The 15,339-nt window shown below is 45.6% G+C and overlaps 1 protein-coding gene and 1 pseudogene across 6 annotated transcripts in view; one reads left to right on the forward strand and one right to left on the reverse strand.

Moving 5' to 3' along the window:
* Nucleotides 1–15,339, forward strand: part of PHLPP2 (PH domain and leucine rich repeat protein phosphatase 2) — a 147,161-nt gene that overhangs the window by 11,419 nt on the left and 120,403 nt on the right. For all 6 annotated transcript variants that reach the window (XM_030581528.1, XM_030581524.1, XM_030581529.1 and 3 more), the window contains exon 2: nucleotides 2,835–3,082. In XM_030581528.1, coding sequence (XP_030437388.1) covers nucleotides 2,835–3,082 — 248 coding nt within the window. The remainder of the gene's footprint in view (nucleotides 1–2,834; nucleotides 3,083–15,339) is intronic.
* On the reverse strand, nucleotides 79–1,620 carry LOC115660248 (annotated as a pseudogene).

Consider the following 15,339-nt stretch of genomic DNA (forward strand, 5'->3'; position numbering starts at 1 on the left):
TAAACATTACAGTAAATGAGTCCTATTGAGAATTTCTAACAAAAAACTGTACATGAGTTTACAAACATATTAACATATAAATAATGAGAAGCTTCCTGCTTGGAGCCTCCACAGTAGTCTTTTTGCTTGAGAATATAATACTGGCAGGGAAGACCCAATCCCTTTCCACAGCACCAGTCAGAGCTGGCTTAGTCCAGTCAGCTGTTCTACTCAAGCATCACAGGGTTTGTCTTCTTCAGTGCCTTTGGCTTCAATAAGCAGTCTGTCATTACTGTGCAAAAGCAAGAGTCCAATGCCTTTGAGAAGGAATCCTGCTGCTGAGAGGCCTGTGCCACCTGGTCATCGTTCTGGTCCGAGCTCTTGCTGGAAGGTTCGTTTCTTCTCCCGACAGTGCTTCTTGTGAGCAGGCCAGTCCTTCTGCTGGCACTGAAACCCACAGTACCTTGCTACCTGGCATCGGCCACATATATTGAATTCACATAACTGTTTTTCAGTCATTGTGCCTGGGGGGTAGTGACATTCATAGTATGTGCATGAATTTTCCTCTTCCTCCACAACATCCCCATTAGCGTTGTAATACCACGTTACATTCAGCTCAGGAAACTGCTCTTCTATTGGATCTGTGGGAAGCTGCTGGATTGCCAGCCAGTACAGACTTTGTTTACTAGAAGCGTCTTCAGCTTTGGATCTCCATCCCCATGGGATTAAACGCAGATTGTCCAGTCGGTTGTCCACCGTCACTGCGTTCAGATGCACCACTTGAAATCCTGGGGCAATCCCTCCCCGGTGCCTCTCCCATAGTAGCTCGTGCAGCAGACGCCCAGATCCCCTTCCTTTGTTTTTTTCAAAAGCATAAGCAAATATTTTAGCACCATTTCCATCAGCATCTACCTTTATCCGAGCCTCAGAAGAGTAACTCTCCACTAATGGGATGTCTTGTTCATCTATCAACGTATACTTTGTCTTGCCGGCCACCCGGCTGAGCTGCACGATCCCCAGTTTGAAGTCAGTCCTGACCGGGCTGGGACATTAGACATTTTGTGGGGAGCCCTGGACTTGGGGCCTTGATACAATTGCCTTCCTCCCTCCCCCCGCACCATCTGGTCAGCCCTGGGTAGAGCTGTATTTCTAGGAAAGAGGGAAGGAGCATGACTTTAAGGAGCATGTCGTTAAGGAGACAATTCCGTATTCTAGTGAATCCTTGTTGTTGAATCATCAGAGTGTCAAACCAGTCAGGTGGGATAGAGGATTTGGTCCCATCTGTGGTTTAATTTTCGTGCTAATTTTATGTCTCTTTAATAATGGGTGAGATCCAAAGAGGTGAAGGATGTTTCCAAATCATAGAGATACAGGGTGTTGCAGATGCTTTCCAAGCACAATCCAGGGGCCACTCCCAGCCTTACCTTAGTTTATGCAGTCTTCTCACATGTATTGTCCTCAGCTATTATGCCTGATGGTATTCGGTGCCAAAAAATTAAAAATTCTGCACATAATATTTTAAAATTCTGCAAGCTTTATTTGTCAATAAATAAATGCAGAGGCTTCAGTACGGCAGTGGGTATCACAGGCCAGTGGCTATACGAAGGTTGGAGATCACCTTGCACCCTCCCCATCCCCCATGCCCAGGACAAGGACTCAATGACGAGGCTGCACCCAACCCTGACACAGCACAAGGACTGAGTGTACCCCAGAAACACCCTGGGGCCCTGCCCCTCTGTGCTAGGCACACCTGTTGGGCAGGCAGGATCCAAGTGTGGAGGGGCTCAGTGTGGGGTGAGAGGATTCTGTTTGGGACAGTCTGGGCAGTTGGGGGGGTGGGGGCATCTGTATGCACAAAGGCTCATTGTGGGGGGTTCCAGGTGCAGGGGCAATGGAACTCTGCAGCGGCTTCCAGGTGAAAGTGGTTGGGGATCAGCGGAAGGGTCTGCAGTGCTGAAGGGGGTGGGACTTGGTGGGGTAGGAGTCTGGGTGCAGCTAGTTGGGGGTCAGTGGCATGAGGGTCTGGATGTGGGGGCTCAGGGTGGTGCAGGGGGGTTGGACTTGTCAGGGTGGGTATTTGAGTACAGGAACCTCAGTGGGGGGTGGTCTGGATGCAGGGGGACTCCAGATGCAGGGGTTGAGGTTCAGTGGGGTGAGGTTCAGGTATGGAGGGCTAGTGGGGTTCTGGATAGGTATGTCTAGCTGCATGGGGCTTGGGTGGATGGAGGAGCAGTTCCCCATACAGTGACCCCTCCCCCACACAGCAGAGGCACGATGGGGGTAGGAAGCGTGAGGAGATGCTGAGTTTCCTGCAGCTGGGGGAGGATTCTGGGGGTGGGTCTGACACAGCCCGAGCCACTCCTTGCAGGGGAAGAGGAAGTCCCATCTTCTCCTGCCTCCAGGCCAGTCAGGGCTAGCAGTTGATCTCGGCTCAGTGTGGGAGCCACTGGATGGGGTGTTCCCAGCCTTGCAGTGATTTACCTCTGTCGACTGCTCCAGGTGCTTGAAACGATGAACCTGTGCAGGTAGGGAGTGGTGCGTGATTGCTCTTGCAGCTTCCCTTTGCTTCCCTGTCAGAAAGTCATTTTTATGCAGAGAAGCAAAGAAATCTGGAGGGGACATGAATTCTGTGCACGTGTAGTGGCGCAGAATTCCCCCAGGAGTAAGCAGCTGTTTGGATGACTGCAACCCATGAGGGATGAGGGGAATTTAGGGAAGCAGAAGGAGAGGTGAGTGAGAGGTGGAAATTATACATGGCTGGTCATTGGAGGTGTTGGAGAAGGAAAGCAGTGGGCAATCTATTGGATTTCAGTCTTTGTACCAGCAGCTAACCATCTACTTTTGATATCATTTAGAGGAACATGAAGCGCAATGGGAGCAGAAATTTCTTGAACAGGAGGAGTCGGTTTGGCTCCCGTGAGAGAGAATGGCTGAAAGAGGATGTTGGGCGAGGCTGTGTATACATTTATGGAGCAGACTCTGCAACTTCAACCTCTTCTGACCTGCACTTGGTCCTTTGTACGGTGGATACCCTGGCATCTGAGATCTGTGATGGAGAGGGTAGGGAGAACCTCTATTTGCAGCTCCATGGAGACCTGGTCAGGTAAGGACAGAAGGAAAAGGTAAATCCAATTCCAAAAGTGGATGGAGGGCAGTGCTTTCTTGCGGTATGCAAATGAGTGTGAATGAGAGTAGGGCTGATTTGAAGTAGGCAGGTATAGCCTTATGATTAATTTTGGGTACAAGATGCACTAGTCACTAATAACAGGCTTGTTCTTTGATGGCTATTTAGAGATTAATTAAGATGACTGGTGAGACATACACAGAGACTGAGTTTTATTTATACGATATTTAATATAAACAAAATCACAGAACTTTGTGGGCACCTATTCCTTATGCATGCGTATTTCTGAGACCATGTTTAATTGAGACTTGGCTTCTTGACCGTATTTGTCTTTCCTGCTAATCATTTTTTGGGCTACTGACAATTGTCATAAGCGTTTGTGCTGGTAGAAGGTTCTATAGGCAAATCTAACTCAAGCTGAATACTAGGCTTCAGACTCACTGCAAAGCCCATTTTAAAATAATCTTTGTTTCTTTTATTATTCCTACTTGCACTGTAGCTTTAGTTTAATTTGCACTAATTAAACCAACATCTTAACTTTTTCCAATGTAAGCGATTATTTACATGATCACCTGAGCTCAAGTCATGGGTCAGCGAAGGGGTTCTGTGTGGCAGATGGACCCAGCTCTGAGCATATAATGCTGTAATTTATGGACTGAAGCTGTTATGCTCAGATAGGAAACACTCACTGGTGTTTTGTCTGGGAGAGTTTGACTGATAATTCCACTAGAAGCACCTCCTCTGTGAAGAGTGTTTCCTCTGAGTTTAACTTCTGGGAACTTCTAGTTGGACATGGAATATGCCCTGGGATGAGAACTGTCCCTGTTTATATAAGGTTGCATCTTTTTCCATATAAAGGATTAAATTTTACTCCCAGTATATATTATCTTATTATACTATGCTTTATTCATCTTTATAAAACTGGCATCCTAAATGATAGCATATTTGTTGACAAATTATTTAAATATCTTCACCAAAAAAAGACCACAGACAAAAAGGGCCAGAGTTAAGGTCATGGAAATGTCTAATGTGAATGTTCACAAGTGTAAATTTTCTTGAGAATGTATAATCTCTCTTTAAGTTACCTTCAGTGATCATTTCTGTATCTTGACATCTACATTTTGTTAATTGAAATGCTCTTGGTATGTACTTTTGTGATGGTCATGACTTAGTAACTTTATAAATCAATGCTTTTTCACTGGGAATATCCCTTTAAAAATGAATTGCAAAGTATGCTAAGAGTATAAATAGACTTAAGCTATAAAGTTTTATTTACAGAAAACTTGACTTCAGTGTTTAAAGTGTTGTGCCTTAGGTTATTATGCGCTGAAAATAGACTTCAGTTCATAAAGTTTAACATGCACAAACTTTGTGCTGAGAAGGTCATGGATTCCTCATAGCTTTACAAGCCATAGCGTCCTTTTGGATTTAGACTCTGTATTGCCTCCAGTGGACTTTGGATTTCAGCATGTAAACCTGCCACTCCTTTTCACTGACAGAGCTAAAATGAGAGTCTTTAATCCACACTTGTCCCAGTGGCCATGTGGTTCTTCTAAGATGCATGGGGAGAGGCATGGCACTTTGGAGCACTTTTCCAGTTCCTGGTAAAAGTTCCACTGCTAGGGCCCTAGACTTTAGTGTGTTTGGGAAAGTCATTGACGGATGGGAGGAAAGACTGGGTGTCCTTTGCATCACTAAGAATTTTTGATAGTATTATTTGCATAAATTATACACTGAAGTTTTTTCTTCACAATAAGTTATAAGTGTGCAAAACTGTGTGTACTGAATTACTTATCGTATAATGACTTCATGAGCTGAAGGATGCTTGATGCTTCCAATTGCCTCAGTTCAAAAGTAAATCTATGTTCCTTATAGCTCCTTCACAGCCTCTCAGCATGGATTAACGCTCAAGGTAGCATAGCTCACTCAGCATAGGTTGGGTCTACAGAACATCTGAGTTCCTGAGATCCCAGATATGGTTTTATCTAGGGAGAAGTGTGGAAACATGAAGGAGGAGAGAACTGTGACATGACAGCTGATAAAATTTTATGTACAAGTTTTGCAGGGGCCAAACTCTGCACAAATTCACTGCAATAGAAACTTTTCCTGCACAAATTGCTTGCTTAGAATGCTTAAAAGACTGGAGTCTTGTTGTTCTAATCTTTTAATAGTTTTTCTGCTGTAGTGTTGGATTCCCTCTGAGACCTTTTCCACTCAGCTTATCCAGAATACCTTGCTCACTTTATCCAGTTTTCTTGGATTCAAAAAACTCAGTTTGACTCCAGATTTAGTCACTCAGGTTCCTTTATTTGTCATACAGCAAAGCTATGTTGATCAGACTCAAGTGTAGGGGTGGATATAGTATGTACCATACATCCAGAGTTGCACAGAAAAACGCTTCCTTTATATATGTTTACACTTTACATTGCATCATATGTTTTTGAATTGGCTTGGTTACTTTGCAGGTTCCAGTCCCTGTGCAACATGCTCTGTCCATGCATTGTCCTCACTTGACCTAGTCTTTACCTCATCTCTACATCCTGAATTATTTTGTCCATTGTCAATAAATGGTCCCTGGGTGTTCTCCGTCTTATTTTAGCTGGCTCAAACTTTGTCTTTTTCAACCTAATGATCTGTTTACCGTCCTAATTCTGTTGTCCAAGAAATGAGGCCTCCCTCCAGATGTTAATTGCTCATGTCAGGCCAGGTCTCTACTACATGTTGTCAGGTTACAAGTCTTGTTGTGGTTTTGGCATAGAAAGTTTTACACACTGGAATTCATGATGGAAAACCAAGTATTGATGATGAAAGCTAGTTCCTTATTTATGAGATTTGAGATGCATATATACTAGTGTGTAATACAGTTTAAGTAAGGTTCTGGCTATGAAATCTTGAAAATGGAGTTTTGTAAAGTTTGATCAGTTTCTTCAGATTTTCAGAAACAATTCTGTTCTATGAAAATGGCAGTTTTTCAAGCCAAAATATTCTCTTTGAAAATTGAAAATTTGTCTAAAAAGAGGATTTATAATAAAAATCTGGCTTCCTTTTCCATCCTGTGAGCAAATGCAGTTTCAATGAATTCAGTGATGTTGTACTCACTTTTGCAAGCTCTGGATTTGGCTCCCAGGTTTTTCTGCTGTTGTGCATTGGGTGCTGAGAATACAGAGCATTCAGCATGTTGATACAGGAAAAGGAGGACAGTGCCATCCTCTTCTGTATTGCATCGTAATAGTGAGGTGAGTAAGACTAGACTTGTAGTGGAGCTCTCCCTTCACTTAGCGAGTTTTTCTTGCTATGTGTCTGAGTTGCGGGAACCAGGCATAGCTCAGTTACAGTAAGGATATATGTAGCTGTTGGCATGGAGCCGTGGATGCAGCTGATAAATTGTGTTTATTCGGTGAAATGTTTATATGAAATTGCTTTTAGTGGCTCATTGCTTAGTTCTGTAGTGATCTTTCATCACTTAGAGAAAAGCACAGACCCTTTACCCCAAAGCCCTAATAAAGTTAGGATGTGAAGACGCATTGTTGGAGCAGTCGTAAGAGATTGTGTTTTAATTCCCCGTTTGAACTTTTGTTCTAGCCTCTCTTTTCTTGTTGTTTTGCGGCATTACTTCCCTTTGATTTGTGGCCAGTTAAATAGCTAAGGGCTTGGCTACACTGGCGCTTTACAGCGCTGCAACTTTCTCGCTCAGAGGTGTGAAAAAAACACCCCCCTGAGCGCTGTAAGATACAGCGTTGTAAAGCTCCAGTGTAAACAGTGTCGCAGCGCTGGGAGCGCAGCTCATCCCCATGAGGAGGTGGAGTACGCGCTGTGACCACACTCGCACTTCAAAGCGCTCCCACGGCAGCGCTCCCATGGCAGTGCTTTGAAGTTTCGAGTGTAGCCAAGCCCTTAGTTAATTGGTCTCGTGAATGATACTTTGAAACCCAGCCCTGAGCTTTAAACTGATTGCAGCGAGTCCTACTCTCACACTTGCTACCCTCTCAGTGCCTTTAGCAATTCAACAAGCTTCATCCTGAAATCCTCCTACTGCCCCAAGTTTTTAGCTCTTTGTTTTGTATTTCTTTCATCTGTTTTCTTTCCTCTTTTTGGATGTCACCTACTGCCTTGACCCCTTGGGAGGAGGCGATACCACTTAGCAGCATCAGACAAAAATCTGTGCTGCAGAAGAACTTCTATAATGCAGAGCACAGTACAAGTGTCTGAATGAGGCATGCTATACAGGGTAGTGTGGGGAATGTCTAGAGATGTTACTGTAAACACTCAACTATCATGGGGAATGCCTCCAAGTCTTCCTCAGGGCAATCCCCTGGGAATTGTGCAAGTCCAACACAAGTCCAGAATGTTTCCGAGGAGAAACCTCCAGCATAAGCTTGAGCCCCTTCACTTGCTGATATGGTGCTCATGAGACTAGACCGGAGGGCTGACAGCACACACAAGTTGGGGGCAGATATTCCCAGTAAATTGCTGGGTTATTCCCCAGTTACACTAGCTCTCGATCTGTACTGTACTCTGTGTAGGAAAGACCATGCACGAGTACAATCTCTTCAGCTGCACATTTCCCAGTAGAAGTTGCTTTCAGATTTAGTCCACAGGACTTTGTCTGGGTGCCACCTTTATCAACACAGGCCCGACTTCTTGCTAAGTTCATCAAAATATCTCTGCCATGTGCTGTTTTTGACTCCCTCCAAGCCTTGGCACTTGCTGCAGATGGCACTAACCTATGACTCAGCTGATGAGGCATTGCCTCCCCACTGCACTCTAAGGCATCACTGGTGGAGTTCGGGCTTCAAGTAGCTTATGTCAAGATATAGGGCGTCAATTTCCCTTTCTCAGTCACAGCCAGGAAGCTTAAGTGATAGGGTTTGTTTGGGGACCTGGGCAAGTCAGGCCAACACATCTCAAAGTCTGCCTTGAGGCTGCAGTGATGCCTTGATGCTTCCCTCTCGCCCTGAGTTTGGCATCTTTGAATCACTTGGTGTAGCCAGAGCATTTTGCAGCAATACTAACACCCTCCTTGAGTTGGCTCTTTGTGCCTTTTGCTCCATGGGTCTCAGCACATCCAATGTCTCTGCATCCCAGAGTATTGTTGATGTTCCAGGCTACCTCATCATCTTGCTAACCCCAGGTCCTCATGTGGAGGCAATGGAGCTGATTAGGACAATGAAGCGATTGAGGAGTCTGTGGGACATCCTGATGCCAAATACATTTCCGTGGTGAAAGAGCAGCAGGATGATGATTTTGTGTATTAGAATCCGACTTGTCCACCATTGCTGAAAAGGCTGCCAAAGTTGCCAGTCCAGGAATATGCAGAAGCCACGATTGAAAGATGGATAGGCCAGAAGCCCAGTGCCTCTCTTTCACCAACTGAAGCAGCGTGACAGACATCCCCCGCTCCACACACACAACCACCTCTGCTGCCCTATCTTGGAGGTCATAGAGAAAAAGGACATCTTCCTTGAGGACACTACTGTCTGTCTCCTGCCCCCAGTGTCCCATGCAAGCTTTATACTTGGGATGTGGTTGGCCAGAGGAAAGACAGATACAATGCAATGTGCCTCAGAACTCATAGACACTAGGACTGGAAGGGACCTCGAGAGGTCATCGAGTCCAGTCCCCTGCCCTCATGGCAGGACCAAATATTGTCTAGACCATCCCTTGAGCATCAACACTGGAATTGCTTTGGATGAAGCATTTGCCATTTTATAGCTGGAGCCCTTTGTGTTGTGGACTAACAGGCCTCATTTGCCCAAGAACAGGTCAAGCTTTGGAAAAAGATCTGTATCCTGGCTGACTCTCTTCCCGAAGGTGAATGTTAGTGAGCAAGGGCATGGTCCTGATGGGGCATAGGTTCCCGGTAGTCTTTGATGACAATTATTCAGTGAATAATCTGTGTTATGGGTGGATATCTGTAGGTCTACTCTAGCTCAAGGCTTCCAGATCTCATCATCAGGTCAAAAAAAAAAAAAAAGATGAGAACCTACCCTGCATTAGAGAGAATCTCTTTTGGACTCAGAGACCTCTCTACAGAAAGCAAAGCAGTCTAAAACTCTGCATTCTTCTGGGCCTCTCTCCTTCTTTGAGTCCCTTTCACAAAGGAGGGAAAGGAAAGTCTCTCTCTCTCTCTCTCTCTCTCTCTCTCTCTCTCTCTCTCTCTCTCTAAATATATATATCTAATGAGCGATAGCCTCAGACTAGTTGGGTACAGCAGAGTAGTAGAAGGCAGATATACTGGCCACTGGATAAGGAGTTTTCTGTTCCCTGACTGAGCAGAGCAGGGGCTGCTCCAGGCTAGGGTGGACACATGACTACCATTAGTGTGCAAGGAGTCAGTTGAAGCTGTTAGGCTAATGAGAACAGCTGATTTCAATTAACCTGCAAAGAGTCAGGTGAGGCTGTTAAGCTAATATGAACACCTGACTCTAATTAAGGCCCCTCTGATACTATAGAAGCGTTCACTCTGGTCAGGCCAAAGGGAGCCAGGGAATTAGAGGAGAGGAAGTGCGGCTGAAGGGCTGGGTAATGAAGACACACTCAAGCCACTGGAAAGGGAGCGGGTGAAGAAGGTGTTAAGAGAGAGAAGCGGGAGAGCTGTGGGGAAGTGGCCCAGGGAAATGTAGCAGCTCTGGCAGTGAAAGTTCATTGTTCAGTGAAAGTTCATTCACTGCTGCCATTAGGGTCCCTGGGCTGGAACCCGGAGTAGAGGGCAGGCCTGGGTTCCCCCCTACCCGCCACTACAGATATACCTCCTTGGAGGAGAAGACAGGCCCCTGTCAGGACAGGAGGCTAAACTCTTCCGGAATAAGCCCATAGGGACCACAGAGACAGTGGGAGTTCTCTCACCAACTTCTGTGCTTGTGGGAGGAGGCGGAATGGAGGTGAGCTTGGGGGGGGGGGCCAGGGAGGGCCACAGCAAGTAACGGGGCACAGAGCAACCGCTCTAGCTCATCTCCGCCTCCTCCCCTGAGCACGCCGCCAGCACTTCGCATCTCCCCCCCAACAAGCTTGCCGGGCCAAACAGCTGATTGATAGCGGCAAGTCGGGGAGGGAGAAGCGGAGCGGCAGTGGTGTGCTCAAGTAGGAGGCGGAGGCAGAGTGGAGGTGAGCTGGGGCGGGAAGTGGTTCCTCTCCCCATCTCGATATGCTCATCTTGAACACATGGTCCTGGGTGTTGCTCAGAGGGACTACAAAATAATATGGCTGTCAATTAATTGCAGTTAACTCATGATTAACTCAAAAAAAATAATCATGATTAATCGCTCTGTTAAACAATAGAATACCAATTGAAATTTAATAAATATTTTTGGATGTTTTCCTACATTTTCAAATATATTGCTTTCTATTACAGCAGAGAATACAAAGTATACAGTGCTCACTTTATATTATTTTTATTACAAATATTTGCACTGTAAAAATGATGAAAGAAATAGTATTTTTCAATACACCTCATACAAGTATTGTAGTGCGATCTCTTTATCATGAAAGTGTAATTTACAAATGTAGACTTTTTTTGTTGTTGTTACATAAGTGCACTCAAAAAAACCAAACCCAATTAAAAACTTTAGAGCATGGGTGGGGAACCTCTGGCCCGCTGATTGTTTTTAATCCAGCCTGCAACAAGTCTCCGTGCCATCGGCTGGAAGCCCTGTGCCTTGTTCCCCCTTGTCCCTCCCCTCCCCTCGGCTTGGAAACTGCCAGTGGCGGCTCCACAGCTTCTGTTGGTTGGGAACCACCGCCAATGGGAGCTGTGGGGGCGGTGCCTGCAGGTGCAGGCAGCACGCACCGTGCAGACCCCCTGGCTGCCCCTCTGCCTTGGGACCAGACTTGCAAGCTGCTTACAGGAGCAGCGTGGGGTCAGGGCAGGCAGGGAGTCTGCCTTAGCCCTGCTGCGCTGCCAACCAGGAACCACCTCAGTTAAGTGCCACCCAGCCAGAGCCCACACCCCTCACCCTCTCCTACACCCCAAACACACTCCTAGCCCCCGCACCCTAACCCCTGCCCTATCATAGAGTCATATAAGATTAGCGTTGGAAGAGACCTCAGGAGGTCATCTAGTCCAACCCCCGCTCATAGCAGGACCAACACCAACTAAATCATCCCAGCCAGGGCTTTATCAATCCAGGCCTTAAAAACCTCTAAGGATGGAGATTCCACCCCCTCCCTTGGTAACCCATTCCAGTGCTTCTCCACCCTCCTAGTGAAATAGTTTTTCCTAATATCCGATCTGGACCTCCCTCACTGCAACTTGAGACCATTGCTCCTTGTTTTCTCATCTGCCATCAGTGAGAACAGCCCAGTTCCATCCTCTTTGTAACCTCCCCTTCAGGTAGTTGAATGCTGCTATCAAATCCCCCCTCATTCTTCTCTTCTGCAGACTAAGTAAACCCAGTTCTCTTAGCCTCTCCTCATAAATCATGTGCCCCAGCCCTCTAATCATTTGTGTTGCCCTCTTTTGGACTCTTTCCAATTTGTCCACATCCTTTCTATAGTGGGGGGCCTCCTGCACCCAAACTCCTTTCCAGACCCTTGACCCGAATCCCAGCCCTGAGCCCCCTCCTGCACCCAAACTCCTTCTCAGAGCCGGCACCCTAACCCCCTGCCCCAGTTCAGAACCCTCTCCATCACCCTAACTCCCTCCCAGCCCCGAACCACCTCTTGCACCGTAAACTTCTCATCTCCAGCCCCACCCCAGAGCCTGCACCCACAGCCGGAACCATCACCTCCTCCTGCACCCCAACCCCCTACCCCAGCCCGGAGCCCGCTCCCACACCCTGAATCCCTCATTTCTGGCCCCACCTTGGCTCCTGGGCGAAGACCCGAGCCACCGCCCTCCCCCCATTGGCCTGGAACTGCAAGTGCTGGCTTACCCCACTGTGCGGGGGAAGCCCCAAGCCTCTGTGCCTCCCCCTGCAGGGCTGTGTGTGGCCCGTGACTAATTTTTTCTGTGTGTCAATGGCCTCTGCTAGTAAAAAGGTTCTCCACCTCTGCTTTAGAACCTACAAGTCCACTCAGTCCTACTTCTTGTTCAGCCAATCACTTAGTTAATTAATATTTATATGAGATACTGCAGCCTGCTTCTTATTTATAATGTCATCTGAAAGTAGAGTGACCAGACAGCAAGTGTGAAAAATCGGGACGGGGGTGGGGGTGTGAGGGGTTAATAGGAGTCTCTATAAGAAAAAGACCCAAAAAGACCCAAAAATTGAGACATCTGATCACCCTACCTGAAAGTGAGAACAGGAGTTTGCATGACACTTTTGTTGCCAGTGGTGCAAGGTATTTACATGCCAGATATGCTAAACATTTGTAGGCCCCTTCATGTTTCGGCCACCATTCCAGAGGACATGATTCTATGCTGATGATGCTCATTAAAAAAATAATGCTGTAATTAAATTTGTGACTAAACTCCTTGGGGGAGAATTGTAGGTCTCCTGTTCTGTTTTACTCACATTCTGCCATATATTTCATGTTATAGCAGTCTCGGATGATGACTCAGCACATGGTGTTCATTTTAAGAACGCTTTCACAGCAGATTTGACAAAATGCAAAGAAGGTACCAGTGTGAGATTTCTAAAAATAGCTACAGCACTCAACGCAAGGTTTAAGAATCTGAAGTGCCTTCCAAAATCTGAGATGGATGAGATGTGGAGCATGCTTTCAGAAGTCTTAAAAGAGCAACATTCAGATGCAGAAACCGCAGAACCCAGACCACCAAAAAAGAAAATCAACCTTCTGCTGGTGGCATCTGACTCAGATGGTGAAAATGAACATGCGTCAGTCCGCTCTGCTCTCGATTATCGAGCAGAAACCATCATCAGCATGGATGCATGTCCTCTGGAATGGTGATTGAAGCATGAATAGACATATGAATCTATAGTGTATCTTGCAAGGCTGGCTACAACAGTACCATGCAAATGCCTGTTCTCACTTTCAGGTGATAGTGTCAACAAGAAGCGGGCAGCATTATCTTCTGCAAATTGTAACCAAACTTGTTTGTCTCAGCGATTGGCTGACAAGTGGACTTGTAGGCTCTAAAGTTTTACATGGTTTTATTTTTGAATGCAGTTTTTTTTATACGTAATTCTACATTTTTAAGTTGCACTTTCATGATAGAGATTTCACTACAGTACTTATATTAGGTGAATTGAAAAATACTATTTCTTTTGTTTTTTACAGTGCAAATATATGTAATAAAAAATAAATATAAAGTAAGCATTATACACTTCGTATTCTGTGTTGTAATTGAAATCAATGTATTTGAAAATGCAGAAAACATCCAAAAATATTTAAATAAATGGTTTTCTATTATTGTTTAACCGTGTGATTAATTGCAATTAATTTTTTAAATTGCTTGATAGCCCTACAAAATATTTCAGAAAACCCCGTGATGAGGCCCCCCCCCGCAGGGTGCCACCTGGACCTGGGTTAGCACTGAGCCCTCTGGCCCCTCGGCTTCGCTCCCTCTCACACTCTGCTACTGTGACAAGTTGCAAAGCCCTCCAAGCTTGCACTTTCACCAGGATTCACACAGGTAGGGATGCACCCAGCTGCAGTCACATGCAGGCTCTTTAACCACCAGCCTAGGCCCCCAGAGCAGTACCATCCTGCCCTGGTCAAATCTGGCCAGTATATGGGTTTAAACCCCGGTCAACCTCTCCCTCAATGTGAAGAGGACCATGCACACTTGTGGTAATCAAGCTGAGATTTTCCACAGACACCTTAATCAAATGCACACTGGTTTGGCTTAAAACATAAAATAAGTTTATTAACTACAAAAGGATAGATTTTAAGTGATAGCAAACAGATCACAGCAGGTTACCTAGTAAATAAAACTGAAAACTGAGCTTAACATACTAGATAGGTAGGATATGAATTAGCAAATGCTCCCCCTCTGTAATAAACAGGATGGCAGATTCTTAAGGCACAGCCTGCGTTGGCTTTGCAGCTTGGGTTTCCCAGGTTTTTATACACAGACTATCAGTCCCTTAGCCTGAGACCATCACTTTCCCCCCCGTTCAGTCTTTATTCCTCAGGTGTTTCCAGGTGTGGTGTTAGAGGGAGAGTGAGGTACTCACATGATGGCATTTTCCCTCTCCTGCACCCTGAACCCCTCATCCCCAGCCCCACCCCAGAGCCCACAACCCCATCCAGAGCCCTCATCCAACCCTCTGCCCCAGCCCTGAGTCACCTTCCCACACTCCGAACCCCTCGACCCCACCATCACCACACATCACCTCCATGTTGTGCACATAACAAAATTAATTCCGCACATGGACGTAAAAAATTAGAGGGAACACTGCCTTGAAGCCTTGTAGCTGTGGGAGTGAGATGTCTGGCAAGACATTTCTATTTGCCACAAACCTGGAAAGGAATGAGAACATGATTACAGACAATTCCACGTGTGAGTTGTCTTCATGATTGGCCTTTTGAGTGGCAGGTTATAGGTTCTGGAGGAAATCTGAACTAAAGCTTTTTACATGGATAAACATTTTCCTGATGCTTGCGTGTACATCCTGATGACGCCTTCTCCATATGCTTGATGTTAAAATGTTCATAAGGTTCTACTGGGAGTAGACAAAAGCCCTTAGAAAGTCCACCCAATCTAATTCTAGTTTGCTGAGCAATGCTGTTCGAAGAGATCCATTTCCACACTGTGCCTTTTTTTCACATAGGTGCTCAGATACCAAGTTGATAGGTGGCAATATAAGAACCTAAATAGATTTTAGAGATGTCCTGGTTGCATTGAAACTAGAAGGGCATGTCATGACTCACTTGATACAAGTAAGGCTGCCCCCAGGACCTGTCTTGTTTAATCTTTCCATCTGAGATATATACAGGGCAGCTACATTGTCCCCCCCACCAATTTCATCTTACTGCCAGTGACAGTCTTCTTGCCTCAGCAAGCCTAGTCTTCTCCACTGTACCCAGCTGCAAACTTTTTTGTATCTAGTTGTTTTAATATTTAGTTTTATAGTTCCCTTAGAATAGTTTTAGTGTAATTCAGGGGTAGGCTACCTATGGCACGTGTGCCGAAGGCAGCACGTGAGCTGATTATCAGTGGCACTCACACTGCCCAGGTCCCGGCCACCGGTCTGGGGGGCTCTGCATTTTAATTTAATTTTAAATGAAGTTTCTTAAAAATTTTAAAAACCTTATTTACTTTACATACAACAATAGTTTAGTTGTATATTATAGACTTGTAGAAAGAGACCATGTAAAACGTTAAAATGTAT

This window comes from Gopherus evgoodei, chromosome 12, assembly GCF_007399415.2.
Source record: "Gopherus evgoodei ecotype Sinaloan lineage chromosome 12, rGopEvg1_v1.p, whole genome shotgun sequence".
NCBI lineage: Eukaryota > Metazoa > Chordata > Testudines > Testudinidae > Gopherus > Gopherus evgoodei.